Below are 22576 nucleotides of genomic sequence, written 5' to 3' on the forward strand. Positions count from 1 at the left end.
GGGATTAGTAACCCTTACGTTTGGGGGTTAGTTTTCTTACGTTTAGGGATTAGTATTTCTCACGGTTGGGGGTTAGTTTTTCCTACGTTTTCGGGTTAAATTTCTTACGTTTCGGGGTTAATAATTTTAACGTTTGGGGGTTAGTCTTTTTACGTTTGGGTGTTAGTAATTCTTACGTTTCGGGGTTAGTTTTTTTACATTTGGGCGTTAGTAATTCTTACGTTTGATAGTTAGTAAATCTTACTTGTTTGGGGATTAGATTTTTTACGTTTAGGAGTTAGTTTTCTTACATTTGGGCGTTAGTAAATCTTACGTTTGGGAGTTAGTAACTCTTACGTTTGATGGTTAGTAATTCTTATCGGTTTGGGGATTAGATTTCTTACGTTTAGGGGTTACTGATTTTATTGTTTGAGGGTTAGTTTTCTTGCGTTTTGGGGTTAGTGATTCTTACGTTTAGTGGTTAGTTTTCTTAGGTGTTGGGGTTAGTAATTCTTTTGTTCGAGGTTAGGTTTCTTCTGTTTCTGTGTTAGTTATTTTTACGTTGAAGGGTTTGTTTTCTTATGTTTGGTTGTTAGTGATTGCTACGTTTGGGTTTTTTTTTCCGTTTGGGAGTTAGTAATTCTTTTGTTTGGGGTTAGTTTGTTTACGTGAGGGGGGTTAGTAATTCTTACGTTTGGATGTTAGTTTTTTTACGTTTGGGGGTTTGTGATTCTTACAAGTGAGGATTAGATTTCTTACTTTTGTTGGTTAAGGATTCTTACGTTTGAGAGTTAGTTTTCTTACGTTTAAGGGTTAGTGATTCTTACGTTTGGGGGTTGATAAATCTTACGTTAAGGGGTTAATTTTATTACGTTTGGGGGTTAGTAATTCTTACGTTTAAGGTTAGTAATTCTTAGGCTTGGGGGTTAGTTTTCTTACGTTTAAGGGTTAGTGTTTTTACGTTTGGGGGTTAGTGATTCTCACGTTTGGGGGTTAGTTTTCCTACGTCAGGGGGTTAGTGATTCTTACGTTTGAGGGTTAGTGTTCTTACGTTTGGGTGTTAGTGATTCTTACGTTAGGGGTTAGCGATTCTTACGTTGTTGGGTTAGTTTTCTTATGTTTGGGGGTTAGTAATTCTTTTATTTAGGGGTTAGTTTTCTTACGTTTGGGGGTTAGTGATTCTTACGTTTGGGGGTTAGTTTTCTTACGTTTGGGGGTTATTTTTCTTACGTTTGGGGGTTAGTATTTCTTACGTTTAAATGGTAGTTTTCTTACGTTTGGGGGTTAGTTTTCTTACATTAGGGGATTAGCGATCCTCACGTTGGCTGGTTAGTTTTCTTACTTTTGGGGTGAGTAATTCTTAGGTTTGGGGTTAGTTTTCCTACGTTTGGCGGTGAGTGATTATCAGGTTTGGGTGTTTTATTTACGTTTGAGGGATAGTAATTGTTGCGTTTGGAGTTTAGTAATTCTTACGTCTAGGGGTTAGTTTTTTTACGTTTATGGGTTAGTAATTCTTACGTTTGGGGGTTTGATGTTTTACGTTTGGAGGTTAGTGATTCTTACGTTAGGGGTTGGTTTTCTTACGTTAGGGGTTAGTTGTTCTTACGTTTAAGGGTTCGTTTTTTTACGTTTGGGGGTTAGTAACTCTTTCATTTGGGGGTTAGTTTACTTACGTTTAGGGGTTGTTAATTCTCACGTTTGGGGCTTAGTTTTCTTACGTTTGTTGGTTAGTAAATCTTACGTTTTGGAGTTATTTTTGTTACGTTTTGGGGTTAGTGAATCTTATGTTTGGGGGCTAGTTTTCTTTCGTTTGGGGGTTACTTTTGTTACGTTTTGAAGTAAGCGATTCTTACGTTTTAGGGTTAATTTACTTATGATTGTGGTTTAGTAATTCTTTCGTTTGTGGGTTATTTTTTTACGTTTGGTTGTTAGTACATCTTACGTTTAGGGGTTAGTTATTTTACGCTTGGGGGTTAGTAATTCTCAAGTTTGGGGGTTCGTTTTCTTACGTTTGTGGGTTAGTGATTCTTACGTTTGAAGGTTAGGTTTTTTTCCTTTTAGAGTTTAGTGATTCTTACGTTTGGAGATTAGTTTTTTTACGTTTGGTTGTTACTAATTCTTACGTTTGGGGGCTACATTTCTTACCTTTGTGGGTTACTAATTCTTACGTTTGGGGGTTAGGTTACTTCTGTTTGGGGGCTAGTAATTCTTACGTTTGGGGGTTAGTGATATTTACGTTTGGGGGTTAGTTTTCTTTTGATTGGAGGTTATTAATTCTTAATTTTAAGGGTTAGATTTTTTACGTTTGGGGGTTAGTTTTCTTTCTTTTACAGTTAGTAATTCTTAGGTTTGGGGTTTGTTTTCTTACGTTTGTGGGTTAGTGTTCTTAGGTTTGGGGGTCAATGATTCTTACGGTAGGGGGCTAGCGATCCTTACGTTGAGGGTTAGTTTTAGTACGTTTGGGGGTTAGTAATTACTACGTTTGGAGATTAGTTTTTTTATGTATTGTTGTTATTAATTCTTACCTTTAGGGGTTAGTCTTCCTACGATTGGGGGTTAGTAATTCTTACGTTTGAAGGTTTGTTTTCTTTCTTTTAGAGATAAGTCATTTCTCATTTGGGGGCTAGTAATTCTTACGTTCAGGGGTTAGTTTTTTTACGTTTGGGTGGTAGTGTTTGTTACGTTTAAGGCTTAGTTTTTTTACGTTTTGGTGTTAGTAATCCTTACGTTCAGGGGTTAGTTTTCTTACGTTTGATGGTTAGTAACTTATGTTTGAAGGTTTGTTTTGTTTCTTTTGGAGGTTAGTCATTCTTACGTTTTGGGGGTTAGTTGTCTTACGTCTGGGGGTTAGTCATTCTTACGTTTAGGGGTTAGTTTTTTTACGTTTGGATGTCAGTTTTTTTATCTTAAGTGTTTAGTAGTTTTTACGTGTTGGGGTTAGTCTCCGGCATTACGTTTGGGGGTTCGTTTTGTTACGTTTTGGGGTTAGTTTTCTTGCGTTTGGGGGTTAGTTTACTTACGTTTTAGGGTTTGTTTTCTTACTTTTAGGGGTTTGTAATTCTCACGTTTGAAGTTTAGTTTAGTTACGTTTGGGGGTTAGGAAATCTTACTTTTTGGAGTTATTTTTGTTACGTTTTGGGGTTACTGAGGGTTTGAGGGTTAGTATTTCTTACGTTTAAGTGTTAGTTTTCTTACGTTTAGGGGTTAGTAATTCTTACGTTTGGGAGTAAGTTTTCTTACGCCTTAGGGTTAATTTTTTATGTTTGGGGTTTAGTAATTCGTACGTTTAGGGGTTAGTTTTATTTCGGTTGGAGGTTAGTAATTCTTACATTTGGAGGTTAGTTTTTTTACGTATTGTTGTTATTAATTCTTACCTTTAGGGGTTAGTCTTCCTACGATTGGGGGTTTGTAATTCTTACGTTTGAAGGTTTGTTTTATTTCTTTTAGAGATAAGTCATTCCTCATTTGGGGGCTAGTAATTCTTACGTTTACGGGTTAGTTTTTTTACGTTTGGGTGGTAGTGTTTGTTACGTTTAAGGCTTAGTTTTTTTACGTTTGGGTGTTAGTAGTCCTTACGTTCAGGGGTTAGTTTTCTTACGTTTGATGGTTAGTAACTCTTACGTTTGAAGGTTTTTTTTCTTTCTTTTGGAGGTAAGTCATTCTTACGTTTTGGGGGTTAGTTGTCTTACGTCTGGGGGTTAGTCATTCTTACGTTTAGGGGTTAGTTTTTTTACGTTTGGATGTCAGTTTTTTTATCTTAAGTGTTTAGTAGTTTTTACGTCTCCGGCATTACGTTTGGGGGTTCGGTTTGTTACGTTTTGGGGTTAGTTTTCTTACGTTTGGGGGTTAGTTTACTTACGTTTTAGGGTTTGTTTTCTTACTTTTAGGGGATTGTAATTCTCACGTTTGAAGTTTAGTTTAGTTACGTTTGGGGGTTAGGAAATCTTACTTTTTGGAGTTATTTTTGTTACGTTTTGGGGTTACTGAGGGTTTGAGGGTTAGTATTTCTTACGTTTAAGTGTTAGTTTTCTTACGTTTATGGGTTAGTAATTCTTACGTTTGGGAGTAAGTTTTCTTACGTCTTAGGGTTAATTTTTTATGTTTGGGGTTTAGTAATTCGTACGTTTAGGGGTTAGTTTTATTTCGGTTGGAGGTTAGTAATTCTTACATTTGGAGGTTAGTTTTTTTACGTTTGGTTGTTATTAATTCTTACGTTTAGATGTTAGTCTTCTTACGATTGGGGGTTAGTAATTCTTACGTATAACATTTTTTTTTTTTTTAGAGGTTAGTCATTCTTACATTTGGGGGTTAGTTGTCTTACGTTTGGGGGTTAGTGATTCTTACTTTTTGGAGTTTTTTTTGTTACGTTTGGGAGTTAGTTTTTTTACGTTTGGGTGCTAGTACTTCTTACGTTTAGGGCTTAGTTTTCTTATGTTTGGTGGTTAGTGATTCCTATTTTTGGGGGTTAATTTTCTTAGGTTTGGGCGTTAGTAATTCTTACGTGTCGGGGTTAGTTTTCTTACGATTGATGGTTAGTAATTCTTATCGGTTTGGGGATTACATTTCTTACGTTTGCGGGTTAGTGATTTTATTGTTTGAGGGTTAGTTTTCTTACGTTTCGGGGTTAGTGATTCTTACGTTTGGTGGTTAGTTTTCTTACGTTTGAGGGTTAGTAATTCTTTTGTTCGGGGTTAGGTTTGTTATGTTTGTGGGTTAGTACTTCTTACGTCGGAGGGTTAGTTTTTTTATGTTTGGGGGTTAGTGATTCGTACATTTGGGGTTTCTTTTCTTCCATTTGGGAGTTAGTAATTCTTTTGTTTAAGGGTTTGTTTTTGTACGTGAGGGTGGTTAGTAATTCTTACGTTTGGAGGTTAGTTTTTTTTACTTTTGGGGGTTTGTGATTCTTACAAGTGAGGATTAGATTTCTTACTTTTGTTGGTTAAGGATTCTTACGTTTGAGAGTTAGTTTTCTTACGTTTAAGGGTTAGTGATTCTTACGTTTGGGGGTTGATAAATCTTACGTTAAGGGGTTAATTTTATTACGTTTGGGGGTTAGTAATTCTTACGTTTAAGGTTAGTAATTCTTAGGCTTGGGGGTTAGTTTTCTTACGTTTAAGGGTTAGTGTTTTTACGTTTGGGGGTTAGTGATTCTCACGTTTGGGGGTTAGTTTTCCTACGTCAGGGGGTTAGTGATTCTTACGTTTGAGGGTTAGTGTTCTTACGTTTGGGTGTTAGTGATTCTTACGTTAGGGGTTAGCGATTCTTACGTTGTTGGGTTAGTTTTCTTATGTTTGGGGGTTAGTAATTCTTTTATTTAGGGGTTAGTTTTCTTACGTTTGGGGGTTAGTGATTCTTACGTTTGGGGGTTAGTTTTCTTACGTTTGGGGGTTATTTTTCTTACGTTTGGGGGTTAGTATTTCTTACGTTTAAATGGTAGTTTTCTTACGTTTGGGGGTTAGTTTTCTTACATTAGGGGATTAGCGATCCTCACGTTGGCTGGTTAGTTTTCTTACTTTTGGGGTGAGTAATTCTTAGGTTTGGGGTTAGTTTTCCTACGTTTGGCGGTGAGTGATTATCAGGTTTGGGTGTTTTATTTACGTTTGAGGGATAGTAATTGTTGCGTTTGGAGTTTAGTAATTCTTACGTCTAGGGGTTAGTTTTTTTACGTTTATGGGTTAGTAATTCTTACGTTTGGGGGTTTGATGTTTTACGTTTGGAGGTTAGTGATTCTTACGTTAGGGGTTGGTTTTCTTACGTTAGGGGTTAGTTGTTCTTACGTTTAAGGGTTCGTTTTTTTACGTTTGGGGGTTAGTAACTCTTTCATTTGGGGGTTAGTTTACTTACGTTTAGGGGTTGTTAATTCTCACGTTTGGGGCTTAGTTTTCTTACGTTTGTTGGTTAGTAAATCTTACGTTTTGGAGTTATTTTTGTTACGTTTTGGGGTTAGTGAATCTTATGTTTGGGGGCTAGTTTTCTTTCGTTTGGGGGTTACTTTTGTTACGTTTTGAAGTAAGCGATTCTTACGTTTTAGGGTTAATTTACTTATGATTGTGGTTTAGTAATTCTTTCGTTTGTGGGTTATTTTTTTACGTTTGGTTGTTAGTACATCTTACGTTTAGGGGTTAGTTATTTTACGCTTGGGGGTTAGTAATTCTCAAGTTTGGGGGTTCGTTTTCTTACGTTTGTGGGTTAGTGATTCTTACGTTTGAAGGTTAGGTTTTTTTCCTTTTAGAGTTTAGTGATTCTTACGTTTGGAGATTAGTTTTTTTACGTTTGGTTGTTACTAATTCTTACGTTTGGGGGCTACATTTCTTACCTTTGTGGGTTACTAATTCTTACGTTTGGGGGTTAGGTTACTTCTGTTTGGGGGCTAGTAATTCTTACGTTTGGGGGTTAGTGATATTTACGTTTGGGGGTTAGTTTTCTTTTGATTGGAGGTTATTAATTCTTAATTTTAAGGGTTAGATTTTTTACGTTTGGGGGTTAGTTTTCTTTCTTTTACAGTTAGTAATTCTTAGGTTTGGGGTTTGTTTTCTTACGTTTGTGGGTTAGTGTTCTTAGGTTTGGGGGTCAATGATTCTTACGGTAGGGGGCTAGCGATCCTTACGTTGAGGGTTAGTTTTAGTACGTTTGGGGGTTAGTAATTACTACGTTTGGAGATTAGTTTTTTTATGTATTGTTGTTATTAATTCTTACCTTTAGGGGTTAGTCTTCCTACGATTGGGGGTTAGTAATTCTTACGTTTGAAGGTTTGTTTTCTTTCTTTTAGAGATAAGTCATTTCTCATTTGGGGGCTAGTAATTCTTACGTTCAGGGGTTAGTTTTTTTACGTTTGGGTGGTAGTGTTTGTTACGTTTAAGGCTTAGTTTTTTTACGTTTTGGTGTTAGTAATCCTTACGTTCAGGGGTTAGTTTTCTTACGTTTGATGGTTAGTAACTTATGTTTGAAGGTTTGTTTTGTTTCTTTTGGAGGTTAGTCATTCTTACGTTTTGGGGGTTAGTTGTCTTACGTCTGGGGGTTAGTCATTCTTACGTTTAGGGGTTAGTTTTTTTACGTTTGGATGTCAGTTTTTTTATCTTAAGTGTTTAGTAGTTTTTACGTGTTGGGGTTAGTCTCCGGCATTACGTTTGGGGGTTCGTTTTGTTACGTTTTGGGGTTAGTTTTCTTGCGTTTGGGGGTTAGTTTACTTACGTTTTAGGGTTTGTTTTCTTACTTTTAGGGGTTTGTAATTCTCACGTTTGAAGTTTAGTTTAGTTACGTTTGGGGGTTAGGAAATCTTACTTTTTGGAGTTATTTTTGTTACGTTTTGGGGTTACTGAGGGTTTGAGGGTTAGTATTTCTTACGTTTAAGTGTTAGTTTTCTTACGTTTAGGGGTTAGTAATTCTTACGTTTGGGAGTAAGTTTTCTTACGCCTTAGGGTTAATTTTTTATGTTTGGGGTTTAGTAATTCGTACGTTTAGGGGTTAGTTTTATTTCGGTTGGAGGTTAGTAATTCTTACATTTGGAGGTTAGTTTTTTTACGTATTGTTGTTATTAATTCTTACCTTTAGGGGTTAGTCTTCCTACGATTGGGGGTTTGTAATTCTTACGTTTGAAGGTTTGTTTTATTTCTTTTAGAGATAAGTCATTCCTCATTTGGGGGCTAGTAATTCTTACGTTTACGGGTTAGTTTTTTTACGTTTGGGTGGTAGTGTTTGTTACGTTTAAGGCTTAGTTTTTTTACGTTTGGGTGTTAGTAGTCCTTACGTTCAGGGGTTAGTTTTCTTACGTTTGATGGTTAGTAACTCTTACGTTTGAAGGTTTTTTTTCTTTCTTTTGGAGGTAAGTCATTCTTACGTTTTGGGGGTTAGTTGTCTTACGTCTGGGGGTTAGTCATTCTTACGTTTAGGGGTTAGTTTTTTTACGTTTGGATGTCAGTTTTTTTATCTTAAGTGTTTAGTAGTTTTTACGTCTCCGGCATTACGTTTGGGGGTTCGGTTTGTTACGTTTTGGGGTTAGTTTTCTTACGTTTGGGGGTTAGTTTACTTACGTTTTAGGGTTTGTTTTCTTACTTTTAGGGGATTGTAATTCTCACGTTTGAAGTTTAGTTTAGTTACGTTTGGGGGTTAGGAAATCTTACTTTTTGGAGTTATTTTTGTTACGTTTTGGGGTTACTGAGGGTTTGAGGGTTAGTATTTCTTACGTTTAAGTGTTAGTTTTCTTACGTTTATGGGTTAGTAATTCTTACGTTTGGGAGTAAGTTTTCTTACGTCTTAGGGTTAATTTTTTATGTTTGGGGTTTAGTAATTCGTACGTTTAGGGGTTAGTTTTATTTCGGTTGGAGGTTAGTAATTCTTACATTTGGAGGTTAGTTTTTTTACGTTTGGTTGTTATTAATTCTTACGTTTAGATGTTAGTCTTCTTACGATTGGGGGTTAGTAATTCTTACGTATAACATTTTTTTTTTTTTTAGAGGTTAGTCATTCTTACATTTGGGGGTTAGTTGTCTTACGTTTGGGGGTTAGTGATTCTTACTTTTTGGAGTTTTTTTTGTTACGTTTGGGAGTTAGTTTTTTTACGTTTGGGTGCTAGTACTTCTTACGTTTAGGGCTTAGTTTTCTTATGTTTGGTGGTTAGTGATTCCTATTTTTGGGGGTTAATTTTCTTAGGTTTGGGCGTTAGTAATTCTTACGTGTCGGGGTTAGTTTTCTTACGATTGATGGTTAGTAATTCTTACCGGTTTGGGGATTACATTTCTTACGTTTGCGGGTTAGTGATTTTATTGTTTGAGGGTTAGTTTTCTTACGTTTCGGGGTTAGTGATTCTTACGTTTGGTGGTTAGTTTTCTTACGTTTGAGGGTTAGTAATTCTTTTGTTCGGGGTTAGGTTTGTTATGTTTGTGGGTTAGTACTTCTTACGTCGGAGGGTTAGTTTTTTTATGTTTGGGGGTTAGTGATTCGTACATTTGGGGTTTCTTTTCTTCCATTTGGGAGTTAGTAATTCTTTTGTTTAAGGGTTTGTTTTTGTACGTGAGGGTGGTTAGTAATTCTTACGTTTGGAGGTTAGTTTTTTTTACTTTTGGGGGTTTGTGATTCTTACAAGTGAGGATTAGATTTCTTACTTTTGTTGGTTAAGGATTCTTACGTTTGAGAGTTAGTTTTCTTACGTTTAAGGGTTAGTGATTCTTACGTTTGGGGGTTGATAAATCTTACGTTAAGGGGTTAATTTTATTACGTTTGGGGGTTAGTAATTCTTACGTTTAAGGTTAGTAATTCTTAGGCTTGGGGGTTAGTTTTCTTACGTTTAAGGGTTAGTGTTTTTACGTTTGGGGGTTAGTGATTCTCACGTTTGGGGGTTAGTTTTCCTACGTCAGGGGGTTAGTGATTCTTACGTTTGAGGGTTAGTGTTCTTACGTTTGGGTGTTAGTGATTCTTACGTTAGGGGTTAGCGATTCTTACGTTGTTGGGTTAGTTTTCTTATGTTTGGGGGTTAGTAATTCTTTTATTTAGGGGTTAGTTTTCTTACGTTTGGGGGTTAGTGATTCTTACGTTTGGGGGTTAGTTTTCTTACGTTTGGGGGTTATTTTTCTTACGTTTGGGGGTTAGTATTTCTTACGTTTAAATGGTAGTTTTCTTACGTTTGGGGGTTAGTTTTCTTACATTAGGGGATTAGCGATCCTCACGTTGGCTGGTTAGTTTTCTTACTTTTGGGGTGAGTAATTCTTAGGTTTGGGGTTAGTTTTCCTACGTTTGGCGGTGAGTGATTATCAGGTTTGGGTGTTTTATTTACGTTTGAGGGATAGTAATTGTTGCGTTTGGAGTTTAGTAATTCTTACGTCTAGGGGTTAGTTTTTTTACGTTTATGGGTTAGTAATTCTTACGTTTGGGGGTTTGATGTTTTACGTTTGGAGGTTAGTGATTCTTACGTTAGGGGTTGGTTTTCTTACGTTAGGGGTTAGTTGTTCTTACGTTTAAGGGTTCGTTTTTTTACGTTTGGGGGTTAGTAACTCTTTCATTTGGGGGTTAGTTTACTTACGTTTAGGGGTTGTTAATTCTCACGTTTGGGGCTTAGTTTTCTTACGTTTGTTGGTTAGTAAATCTTACGTTTTGGAGTTATTTTTGTTACGTTTTGGGGTTAGTGAATCTTATGTTTGGGGGCTAGTTTTCTTTCGTTTGGGGGTTACTTTTGTTACGTTTTGAAGTAAGCGATTCTTACGTTTTAGGGTTAATTTACTTATGATTGTGGTTTAGTAATTCTTTCGTTTGTGGGTTATTTTTTTACGTTTGGTTGTTAGTACATCTTACGTTTAGGGGTTAGTTATTTTACGCTTGGGGGTTAGTAATTCTCAAGTTTGGGGGTTCGTTTTCTTACGTTTGTGGGTTAGTGATTCTTACGTTTGAAGGTTAGGTTTTTTTCCTTTTAGAGTTTAGTGATTCTTACGTTTGGAGATTAGTTTTTTTACGTTTGGTTGTTACTAATTCTTACGTTTGGGGGCTACATTTCTTACCTTTGTGGGTTACTAATTCTTACGTTTGGGGGTTAGGTTACTTCTGTTTGGGGGCTAGTAATTCTTACGTTTGGGGGTTAGTGATATTTACGTTTGGGGGTTAGTTTTCTTTTGATTGGAGGTTATTAATTCTTAATTTTAAGGGTTAGATTTTTTACGTTTGGGGGTTAGTTTTCTTTCTTTTACAGTTAGTAATTCTTAGGTTTGGGGTTTGTTTTCTTACGTTTGTGGGTTAGTGTTCTTAGGTTTGGGGGTCAATGATTCTTACGGTAGGGGGCTAGCGATCCTTACGTTGAGGGTTAGTTTTAGTACGTTTGGGGGTTAGTAATTACTACGTTTGGAGATTAGTTTTTTTATGTATTGTTGTTATTAATTCTTACCTTTAGGGGTTAGTCTTCCTACGATTGGGGGTTAGTAATTCTTACGTTTGAAGGTTTGTTTTCTTTCTTTTAGAGATAAGTCATTTCTCATTTGGGGGCTAGTAATTCTTACGTTCAGGGGTTAGTTTTTTTACGTTTGGGTGGTAGTGTTTGTTACGTTTAAGGCTTAGTTTTTTTACGTTTTGGTGTTAGTAATCCTTACGTTCAGGGGTTAGTTTTCTTACGTTTGATGGTTAGTAACTTATGTTTGAAGGTTTGTTTTGTTTCTTTTGGAGGTTAGTCATTCTTACGTTTTGGGGGTTAGTTGTCTTACGTCTGGGGGTTAGTCATTCTTACGTTTAGGGGTTAGTTTTTTTACGTTTGGATGTCAGTTTTTTTATCTTAAGTGTTTAGTAGTTTTTACGTGTTGGGGTTAGTCTCCGGCATTACGTTTGGGGGTTCGTTTTGTTACGTTTTGGGGTTAGTTTTCTTGCGTTTGGGGGTTAGTTTACTTACGTTTTAGGGTTTGTTTTCTTACTTTTAGGGGTTTGTAATTCTCACGTTTGAAGTTTAGTTTAGTTACGTTTGGGGGTTAGGAAATCTTACTTTTTGGAGTTATTTTTGTTACGTTTTGGGGTTACTGAGGGTTTGAGGGTTAGTATTTCTTACGTTTAAGTGTTAGTTTTCTTACGTTTAGGGGTTAGTAATTCTTACGTTTGGGAGTAAGTTTTCTTACGCCTTAGGGTTAATTTTTTATGTTTGGGGTTTAGTAATTCGTACGTTTAGGGGTTAGTTTTATTTCGGTTGGAGGTTAGTAATTCTTACATTTGGAGGTTAGTTTTTTTACGTATTGTTGTTATTAATTCTTACCTTTAGGGGTTAGTCTTCCTACGATTGGGGGTTTGTAATTCTTACGTTTGAAGGTTTGTTTTATTTCTTTTAGAGATAAGTCATTCCTCATTTGGGGGCTAGTAATTCTTACGTTTACGGGTTAGTTTTTTTACGTTTGGGTGGTAGTGTTTGTTACGTTTAAGGCTTAGTTTTTTTACGTTTGGGTGTTAGTAGTCCTTACGTTCAGGGGTTAGTTTTCTTACGTTTGATGGTTAGTAACTCTTACGTTTGAAGGTTTTTTTTCTTTCTTTTGGAGGTAAGTCATTCTTACGTTTTGGGGGTTAGTTGTCTTACGTCTGGGGGTTAGTCATTCTTACGTTTAGGGGTTAGTTTTTTTACGTTTGGATGTCAGTTTTTTTATCTTAAGTGTTTAGTAGTTTTTACGTCTCCGGCATTACGTTTGGGGGTTCGGTTTGTTACGTTTTGGGGTTAGTTTTCTTACGTTTGGGGGTTAGTTTACTTACGTTTTAGGGTTTGTTTTCTTACTTTTAGGGGATTGTAATTCTCACGTTTGAAGTTTAGTTTAGTTACGTTTGGGGGTTAGGAAATCTTACTTTTTGGAGTTATTTTTGTTACGTTTTGGGGTTACTGAGGGTTTGAGGGTTAGTATTTCTTACGTTTAAGTGTTAGTTTTCTTACGTTTATGGGTTAGTAATTCTTACGTTTGGGAGTAAGTTTTCTTACGTCTTAGGGTTAATTTTTTATGTTTGGGGTTTAGTAATTCGTACGTTTAGGGGTTAGTTTTATTTCGGTTGGAGGTTAGTAATTCTTACATTTGGAGGTTAGTTTTTTTACGTTTGGTTGTTATTAATTCTTACGTTTAGATGTTAGTCTTCTTACGATTGGGGGTTAGTAATTCTTACGTATAACATTTTTTTTTTTTTTAGAGGTTAGTCATTCTTACATTTGGGGGTTAGTTGTCTTACGTTTGGGGGTTAGTGATTCTTACTTTTTGGAGTTTTTTTTGTTACGTTTGGGAGTTAGTTTTTTTACGTTTGGGTGCTAGTACTTCTTACGTTTAGGGCTTAGTTTTCTTATGTTTGGTGGTTAGTGATTCCTATTTTTGGGGGTTAATTTTCTTAGGTTTGGGCGTTAGTAATTCTTACGTGTCGGGGTTAGTTTTCTTACGATTGATGGTTAGTAATTCTTACCGGTTTGGGGATTACATTTCTTACGTTTGCGGGTTAGTGATTTTATTGTTTGAGGGTTAGTTTTCTTACGTTTCGGGGTTAGTGATTCTTACGTTTGGTGGTTAGTTTTCTTACGTTTGAGGGTTAGTAATTCTTTTGTTCGGGGTTAGGTTTGTTATGTTTGTGGGTTAGTACTTCTTACGTCGGAGGGTTAGTTTTTTTATGTTTGGGGGTTAGTGATTCGTACATTTGGGGTTTCTTTTCTTCCATTTGGGAGTTAGTAATTCTTTTGTTTAAGGGTTTGTTTTTGTACGTGAGGGTGGTTAGTAATTCTTACGTTTGGAGGTTAGTTTTTTTTACTTTTGGGGGTTTGTGATTCTTACGTTTGGGATTAGATTTCTTACTTTTGGGGGTTAAGGATTCTTACGTTTAAGAGTTAGTTTTGTTACGTTTAAGGGTTAGTGACTATTACTTTTGGGGGTTAGGAATTTTTTTGTTTGGGGGTTAGTTTTCTTACGTTTGGGGATTAGTAATTCTTACGTTTGAGGGTTACTTTTCTTACGTTTGTAGGTTAGTGATTCTTACGTTTAAGGGTTAGTTTTCTTACGTTTGGGGGTTAGTAATTCTTACGTTTCAGGGTTAGTGATTCTTACGTTTTGGGGTTAGGTTTCTTATGTTTGGGGGTTAGTGATTCCTACATATAGGGTTTCTTTTCTTCCGTTTGGGAGTTAGTAATTCTTTCGTTTGGGGGTTAGTTTTCTTACGTGAAGGGGGTTAGTTATTCTTACGTTTAAGAGTTAGTCTTTTTACGTTTAAGGGTTAGTGATTCTTGCGTTGAGGGGTTAGTATTCTTACGGTTGGGGGTTAGTAATTCTTACGTTTCCGGGTTAGCTTTCTTACTTTCCAGGTTAGTGATTGTTACGTTTGAGGGTTAGCTTTCTTACTTCTAGGGGCTAGTAATTCTTACCTTTGGGGGTTATTAATTCTTACTTTTGGGGGTTAGTTTTTTCATCTTTTCGGGGTAAGTAATTCTTACGTTTGAGGATTAGATTTCTTACGTTTGGGGGTTAGTAGTTCTTACGTTTGAGGGTTAGTGTTCTTACGTTCAGGGGTTACAAATTCCTACGTTTAGGGGTGAGATTTCTTACGTTTCACAGTTAGTTTGTTACGCTTGGGGGCTAGTAATTCTTACGTTTGAGGGTCAGTTTTGATACGTTTGGGGGTTAGTAATTCTTACCTTTGGGGTTAGATTTCTTACGTTTGGTGGTTAGTAATTTTTACGTTTGTGGATTAGATTTCTTACGTTTGGCGGTAAGTAATTCTTACGTTTGAGGGGTTAGTAATTCTTAAATTTTGGGGTTACAATTTCTAATTTTTATTGGTTACTTTTCTTTTATTTGGGGGTTAGTAATTCTTACGTTTGGGAGTTAGTTTTCTTACGTTTGGGAGCTAGTAATTCTTACGTTTGGGAGTCAGTTTTTATACGTTTAGGGGTTAGTAATTCTTACCTTTGGGGGTTACATTTCTTACCTTTGGGGGCTACAAATTCTTACCTTTGGGGGTTAGTAATTCTTACGTTTGGGAGTTAGCGTTCTTACGTTTGGGGGTTAGTGATTTTTACGTTTGGGGGTTAGTTTTCTTACGATTGGACGTTATTAAATCTTACTTTTGGGGGTTAGATTTTTTACGTTTCGGGCTTAGTAATTCTTACGTTTAGGGGTTAGTTTTCTTACATTTAGGGGTTACAAATTCCTACGTTTAGGGGTGAGATTTCTTACGATTGGGAAATAGCAATTCTTACGTTTGGGAGTTATTTTTTTTACGTTTCGGGGCTAGTAATTCATACGTTTGGGGGTCAGTTTTTATACGTTTGTGGGTTAGTAATTCTTACGTTTTGGGGGTTAGATTTCTTACGTTTGATGGTTAGTAATTTTTACGTTTGAGGATTGGATATCTTACGTTTGGGGGTTAGTAATTCTTTCGTTTGGGGGTTAGATTTCTTACGTTTTGGCGGTAGTAATTTTTACGTTTGGGGGTTAGTTTTCTTACGTTTGATGGTTAATAATTCTTGCGTTAGGGGATTAGATTTCTTACGTTTGGCGGTTAGTAATTCTTACGTTTGGGGGTTGAATTTCTTACGTTTGGGGTTGGTTTTCTTACGTTTAGGGGTTAGATTTCTTTCGTTTGGGGAATAGTAATTCTTACGTTTGGTGGTTAGTTTCCTTACGTTTGGGGGCTAGTAATTCTTACGTTTGCGGGTCAGTTTTTATACGTTTAGGGTTTAGTAATTCTTACGTCTGGGGGTTACAATTCTTACCTTTGGGGGTTACAAATTCTTACGTTTGGGGGTTACTAATTCTTACTTTTGGGGGTTAGATTTTTTACGTTTGGGGGTTAGTAATTCTTCCGTTTTAGGGGTTAGTTTTTTTACGTTTAGGGGTTACAAATTTCTACGTTTAGTGATAAGATTTCTTACGTTTGGGGATTAGTAATTCTTACGTTTGGGAGTTAGTTTTTTTACGTTTGGGGGCTAGTAATTCTTACATTTGGGGGTCAGTTTTTATACGTTTGGGGGGGGGGGGGGGGGTAATTATTTTATACGTTTGGGGGTTAGATTTCCTACGTTTGATGGTTAGTAATTTTTCATTTGAGGATTAGATTTCTTACGTTTGGAGGTAAGTAATTCTTACGTTTGGTGGTTAGTTTACTTACGTTTGGTGGTTAGTTTTCTTACGTTTTGGCGTTAGTAATTCTTACGTTTGGGGGTTAGTTTTCTTACTTTTGGAGGTTAATAATTCTTGCGTTTGGGGATTAGATTTGTTACGTTTGGCGGTTAGTAATTCACGGAGAAAAGGAAAGCGAACTAATGCATGCTTGAGCCATGTCATGTTTAACGACTTATAGCCGAATGCAATGTATTGGCAAGGTATTCTGCTTACCAGGGCCTTGGTACTGTCGCGAACAGGAAAACAGGACTGGGAACAAGGTTGATGACAGTAGTAATAGATGTTAAAAATTATCCCCGTTAGTGGATCCCCTTGGATCCCCTTGGATCCCCTTAATCAATATTCCTAAGCGTCGAGGCAATGACGTCATCTATTGTTATAACCTAGGGAAAAAATGCGTTCCTCCATACTAATTAAGTGTCTTCCTGCATAATATTAAGTGTCAAGGTTTACTAATGAACGTCACTCTTGCACAAAGGAGACAATAGACATGCCCAGGCTTGCCCGCTCTATACCCACCCTGATTGGATCTTAAGATTTATATTGTCTGTTTTGAATAAAAAGCGGTTAGATTTGGAAAGCGCTATCGTTCTTGCAATTGCTTTTGCTGGGAAAACTTTTTTTCGATTTTCAAAACGTTAGTACCGTTGAAAATGGCTTTTTTTCACCAACGTTGTTGATCTTCAAGCTGCCTTGAGCGCTTGTTTAACTGTCCACGACTGGGAGGTGTTGTTTGAAGCCCCGTTTGCTGGGAAAATTTATCTCCGATATTTCAGGTTATTCGTGACGATCATCGATCATTACCGTTAAAAAACAAAACACACGCATATATACACAAAGTGGCGCTGAAAACTCTATATTTCAAGTTTGTTTGACTATTACAAGACCGTTTTCTCCTACCTATCTCGAGGAAATAAAAAACTATTAAAGTCACGCACCGTTAGTCAGTTAATTATGCGGGTCCACGAGCGTAAAGTTGCATACAAATTAGTTCAGTTCTGCTGGAAAAACCCAAGGGAGTATCTTGACGCATTAGTATATAATCAATTTTATATAACTTAACAAGGATCAATTAAAACACGCGACTTATAATTGCTAGCAATAGAACCAGACAAGAGATACCGTTTAAAAAACTTTATTAAAAAACAATGAAAAAAAGAGTCAAATACACAGCGATTTTAAGCGGATGAAATTAATTAATCTTCATCTTCTTCACCCATGGAGTACTTGTAAGGATTAACCCCTATTGTTTTCCCTCCTCCCCCTCCTCCTCCTCTTCCTCCTCCTCTTCCTCCTCCTCCTCCTCCTTCTCTTCCTCCTCTAACCGCTTTTTATTCAAAACAGACAATATAAATCTTAAGATCCAATCAGGGTGGGTATAGAGCGGGCAAGCCTGGGCATGTCTATTGTCTCCTTTGTGCAAGAGTGACGCTCATTAGTAAACCTCGACACTTAATATTATGCAGGAAGACACTTAATTAGTATGGAGGAACGCATTTTTTCCCTAGGTTATAACAATAGATGACGTCATTGCCTCGACGCTTAGGAATATTGATTAAGGGGATCCAAGGGGATCCAAGGGGATCCACTAACGGGGATAATTTTTAACATCTATTACTACTGATGACAGAGTGAAAACCCCTGTAATAGGGGCAAACTTATGAGGAGCTTACGAGCATGCGCTAACCTGAAAACGCGTGTTGCTTGTCAAAATAAAGCAATTAATGGCCTATCGTAATAAGCCGGCGGCGTAAAAAACCAATGAACTATAATGACTTGTGTTTTTTAATCTCTTTCCAATGGTATTTTGGGATGAATATAAACTAAAGGAAGACTACAATTAAATTTAAGTTGCGTAGGTCCACAACTTGCTTCAATCAAAGAAGTATGATCAGAATGCTTGTCACAGTAACAAGATTTTAGAAGAATTATATACGTAGTACATTGAATCGTTGTTCAGGCAAAACGAAAGCGAATTTAAAACAAATAAAGAAACATACAAAGCATCCTGACTCTGTGTACCCTTTACCGTTTGCCGCCATATTTAATTAAATGTTAGAGAATGACAGTTTTAAGACGCAAAGCGCAAACCCGGGCGATGTTTTATTTGCCAGGTCAATTGCGCTTTTCTATGATGATAAGTTTGTGGTGTTGTTGTTCGATGTTAAGTTTATACTAAGGTCGTTTACTGAACGAGACCTCTGTTGTGTTCATAACTGACAGGAATTTTTTTGGCGCACCGGACACTACAAGTTAATTTGCATTCTTAATTTGGTTGAAAAAAAAATCCCACTGAAGTCTATGAAAAACGTTGACTGACTCTATAAGCTGTTGAAACATCATTATAGACGTTTGGCTTTTGGTTTTATATCTGTCCGACATATAGATGTTTTATTGTCTTATTTTCTTATATTCTCATACCATGAACAAAAAATAAAGGTAGTTTATTCCTTGGGAGCCCATTTTTCACTAAGTTGGCACAGGTGCGACAGGAGACAAAACATTATTCGCTGATTTGTAAATCTTTAGTTATGTAACAGAAATAAAGAGGCTTAAACAACTTTTCTGTTCTATCATCTTCTCTCATCTTCCTGTTAATTACCTTTTACAGAAAGATGTTTATAGTAGATGAATATTCTTGAACGTTAGGTGTATTAAGATTGAGTGATGGAAGGACTTTTAGCAAATAGATTTTCCTAGTGGATTGTAAGTCTTTTAAAAGTTAATGCATTTTGAAAAAAATTGAAAACTTGTGTTGGTTGTCAAATTATATAAATTTATAGCGTTTTGTAATTAGCTGGCGGCACAAAACTCAAATTAACAATATGAAATATATAATGAATTCTGTCTTTATATTTTTTTCAATAATTTTTTGGGATGAATATGAATTAAAGGGAGACGGCAATTAATTTCACCTTGCGTGGGTTCAGAACTTGCTTCAAACAGAGAAGTATGATATAATGTCACAGTAACATTATTTCGCTATGATTATATGAGTAGTTCATGAAATCGTTGTTTTCTGAACTTCAAATTAAACTTCCCTTTTAGTTATGAAGTGATAATTTGTTTGAGCCCACCATGCTGGTTTGTTTTATTTTGTGACTAGCGTTTATCGACTCTCCGTGCTGCATATTAATTGTATATCAATATTTAAATGTAAAAAGTTTTCATATTACGGTGACATGGATTGTCTACTGAACTGTAGTGTTTGGAACTAGATAAAGTAACAAAGAACTCATGCATGGTTCATAAATTTTTATTTCGGATGTTTTCTGATAAAACCCATCGCTTTAACTAAAGTTTATAACACTGATTCAACAGAATTTGAAAGAAGTTAAGCGACTTTAGTCGTCAACTACGCTATAGTTTACGCTTTTTTCCCGAGCAATGCCGTAACATGGCGACAGCATACTCTTGCAGAAGACGTCAAAGGAATGTTTTAACTTTTTAACGTACGTGCGGAGCTTTTGTTTCGTACATGAAACATTTTGCTTTTTAACGTCCTCATTATCGTCGCCGTCGTGTTTTCGTAAGGTCCCTAATAAGTCTTTTGATGTGCGGCAAATGTAGACAAGGTGAGCAAAAGAGAAGTCAAAGAGTGATATTCCCAAAAATGAATTAAGATAAAATAAATGAAACCAAATTTAACACAAACGCAGCCTCCCCCCCCCCCCCTCCAAAAAAAAAAAAAGAAAAGAAAAAATAAAAAAAAATTAAGAAAAAGCAGCTTGACTCAACCTCTATGAACAGGAACATTCCGTTTTGTCATAACATAAATTGCAAGAAACAAGAGTCTACATATTTAAATAAAAAATGTGATAACTGCACATTGGACGTTTCCGTTAAGCCTTCGTATAGGTAAATATCATAACAGTAGAGGAAGCTCGCTCAGAACACTGTTATATTTCAATTCAATGCTGAAAAACGTTTATCAGTCAGATGACATTTGCATAATATGTTATTGAGTCGGCATTTGCCGTCATACTTAATTAAAAGTTAGATAATGGCAATTTTAAGACGAAAAGATCAAAAGCGTTGTGATTGTTTAAGTGCCAGGTTAATTGTGCTTTTCCGTTGTCAAGTTTATACTAGGATCGTTTACTGACTAAGGTCTGTTGTGTTCTTAGAGACCCAACTGACAGAAATGGCTTTGGTGCGCCGCCCACCATGAGTTTTTTCGATTATTAGGTAGTTGAATAAAACCTGGAAACACGCTGACGTAATCAAAGGCATGCCCCAAGCATGACTCTAAAGTGACATCATTAGAGAGGTTTGACATTAGTCTTTTATCTCGAATTCGTACAAATTTTCTTTTCTCTTATTTCATGTTTTTGTAGTTCTGATAAACATACCATGATCAAAAACTAATGGTGGTTTATTCCTTGAGAGCATTATTTTCAATGAACTTGGCCAGGTGCGACAGTAGACAAAACATTCGCTGAACTGCAAATTAAAACTTCATCTTTAGTTATGTAAATGTGGTAATGTGGCTGAAAACATCTCTCCTGTTGTGTCATCTTTTCGCATGTTTTTTTTTTGTTAATTATCGTTAACAAAAACATTTCTACTGTGAATAAATATTCTTGTGGCGATAGTGCCTTACGGTTCTGTGGTATACTTATAATAAACAGATATTTCTAATAAATTGAATGTTTGAAAATTAATAAATTTTCAATGAAATTCTCCTGATTTTTCAAATTTCTCCTTAACTTCCTTTCTGATAAAACCAGATGTTTATAAAAAATTCATAAGATAAATTAAATTCTAATGCAGTAGTCATTATAAACACTTTGAGCAGCGATACAAATTGAGCTCGTTTTGCGCGATAGTAACATGGCGCTCACAAACTTAACTGGAGATCCAAAGCAAACCTCATCCGAAAACCTGGCGTGTTCAACTAAATTTACTGGAGAAGTCCATAACCATTTGATAGTCCTTTTAGTGCTAAATGGTTTTGTGGCCATTACCGCATTTCTGGGGAATACTCTGATCCTCGTTGCCCTTCACAAGGAGACTTCACTTCACCCGCCATCCAAACTTTTGTTCCGCAACTTAGCGACAACTGATCTTTGTGTTGGTCTCATTGCAGAACCTGTTTATGTTACTTATTTTATATCTACCCTGAACGAACCGTGGAATATTTGCCGCTACGTATTTGCTGTTCTCAGTATCACCGGTTATATTTTGTGTGGTGTGTCATTGTGTACACTGACCGCAATAAGCGTGGACAGGCTTCTCGCCCTGTTATTAGGACTCAGATACAGACAAGTTGTAACTCTAAAGCGAATATATCGCGTTGTAGTTGGTTTTTGGGTTCTCTCCACTGCCGGAGCAACAATGTTATTTTGGAATGAACGTATAACCGCGTTGTGTGCCTGCATTGTTGCAGCACTTTGTGTAGTCACGTCAATCTGCTCTTACACGAAAATTTTCCTTACTCTCCGTCATAACCAGATTCAAGCACATGGTAACGTTAATCAAGGACAATCAAACCAAACAGTTCAATTGAATATAGCGCGTTACAAAAGAACAGTGACCAGCGCACTTTGGGTGCAGTTAGCGTTAGTTGTTTGTTATCTGCCAGTTGCTATCGTGCAGATGTTGCGCCTTCAGAGAGGAGTGTCCTCCCTTTTAGTCGCTAGGTTTTACTCATTAACTTTGGTTGCCATAAACTCGTCATTGAACCCGATTCTTTACTGTTGGAAGATCAGAGAAGTGAGACAAGCAGTAAAGGACACACTCAGGGGACTTTTGTGTTGATGGAGTCAATTGTTACAATAATGTCTTTCTGTTTAATGCTTTTATTGAAGCATGGTAAAATATAAAGCTAAAGTTAAGCGCTTTTTCAGTTCTACTCTGTGAATTTTTGTATCATAGTAAAACGCTGTTTTAAATAGACGGTCAGATAAACAATTGTTTACGTCTAAAATCAATATAACTCAACGTGTGGAATGGGAAAACTATCTGCAAGTATCAATTGCGTGTGTCATCCAAACAAACGAGCTGCTTTGGAGAAGGAAGAAGGTTGAAAAGTGTTCAACTAAGCCAACCACAAAAATCCAAGCAAGATTGGCTATCAGCTAATTCCCAAAATTCGTAACAGCAAAGTTAGTGCACCATTCTACAATGCAGAGATGCAGACAGAACTTAACTATGAATGAATTAAAATTGTGGGGTTTTCGTTTTTGTTTTGTCAAAGCCAATGCATGTTTTAATTATTAGAAGAAAAGAAAGCATTTTTATTTTAATTTCACGACTGTTAAACAAAAGCTTAACAGTTAACAGTCGTTGGCTAGATGTTTGTGACATTAAACTAGTTATGAATAAAATTGCTTGATGATTTCTTTTCTTTAAATTTGTTCAGTTCAGTCCACATTCCGTTTGATCTGCTGCAAATGTAAACGGAGCGAACGAAAAATGAGTAAAACCGGAAAAAGCCAAAACTGGAGAAGAAAATAGAAAAGGGCAAGCCTCATAATCGGGTCTTGTTTGGCGTATGCGCGCGTAAGTGTTAGTTAGCAGCCAAATTTCTTCAACACGTGATTATATTTCGTATGCCACCACTGTTCACGTGATCGACCACCGGCTTAAAATTACAGTCGATCTTCATGGACTTATTTATGCGAATAATTCAAAGTGGCAAAAATAAATCAACAAGAACTTTCCAGAATTTCGATCAAACTTTGAAAGATCTATAAATGTAAAGGTAGATTCCGGCACAGGAAGCGAATGTCAGCTTAGTATCAAATAGGACTAATTTCCATGATAAAAAGGGAGATTTTGAGGCTTGAATGATACGAAGACGTCGAAGCGTTTAGTTATTTGCTTATTTCTTGCATTAACGACTGTTAAAACACTTGCTTGAGAGAACCTGCTCGCCCGAATAATTGTGTTTCTAGTCAAGTTAATACCACAGTCTTTTTTTTTTTTTCGTTAACTGGCTTTTCAAAACTCCAGTGAAAAATATGAATGTTTTCAGTTAATTTGTTTTTGCCGCAATAAGC

General features: G+C 36.3%; 2 protein-coding genes across 2 annotated transcripts in view; both read left to right on the forward strand.

Annotated features, from left to right (window-relative positions):
• LOC146482488 (mitochondrial inner membrane protease subunit 1-like) overlaps nt 1-22576 on the forward strand; it is a 348467-nt gene that overhangs the window by 268818 nt on the left and 57073 nt on the right. The gene's annotated exons all lie outside the window — the stretch shown is intronic.
• Nucleotides 20268-21795, forward strand: LOC146482517 (melanocyte-stimulating hormone receptor-like). The gene has a single exon (XM_085106886.1). It carries the CDS (start codon nt 20406-20408, stop codon nt 21330-21332), a length of 927 nt encoding a protein of 308 aa, XP_084963012.1. The 5' UTR covers nt 20268-20405; the 3' UTR covers nt 21333-21795.

Source organism: Pavona decussata, unplaced genomic scaffold, assembly GCF_977016875.1.
Source record: "Pavona decussata unplaced genomic scaffold, jaPavDecu1.1 SCAFFOLD_45, whole genome shotgun sequence".
Taxonomy (NCBI): domain Eukaryota; kingdom Metazoa; phylum Cnidaria; class Anthozoa; order Scleractinia; family Agariciidae; genus Pavona; species Pavona decussata.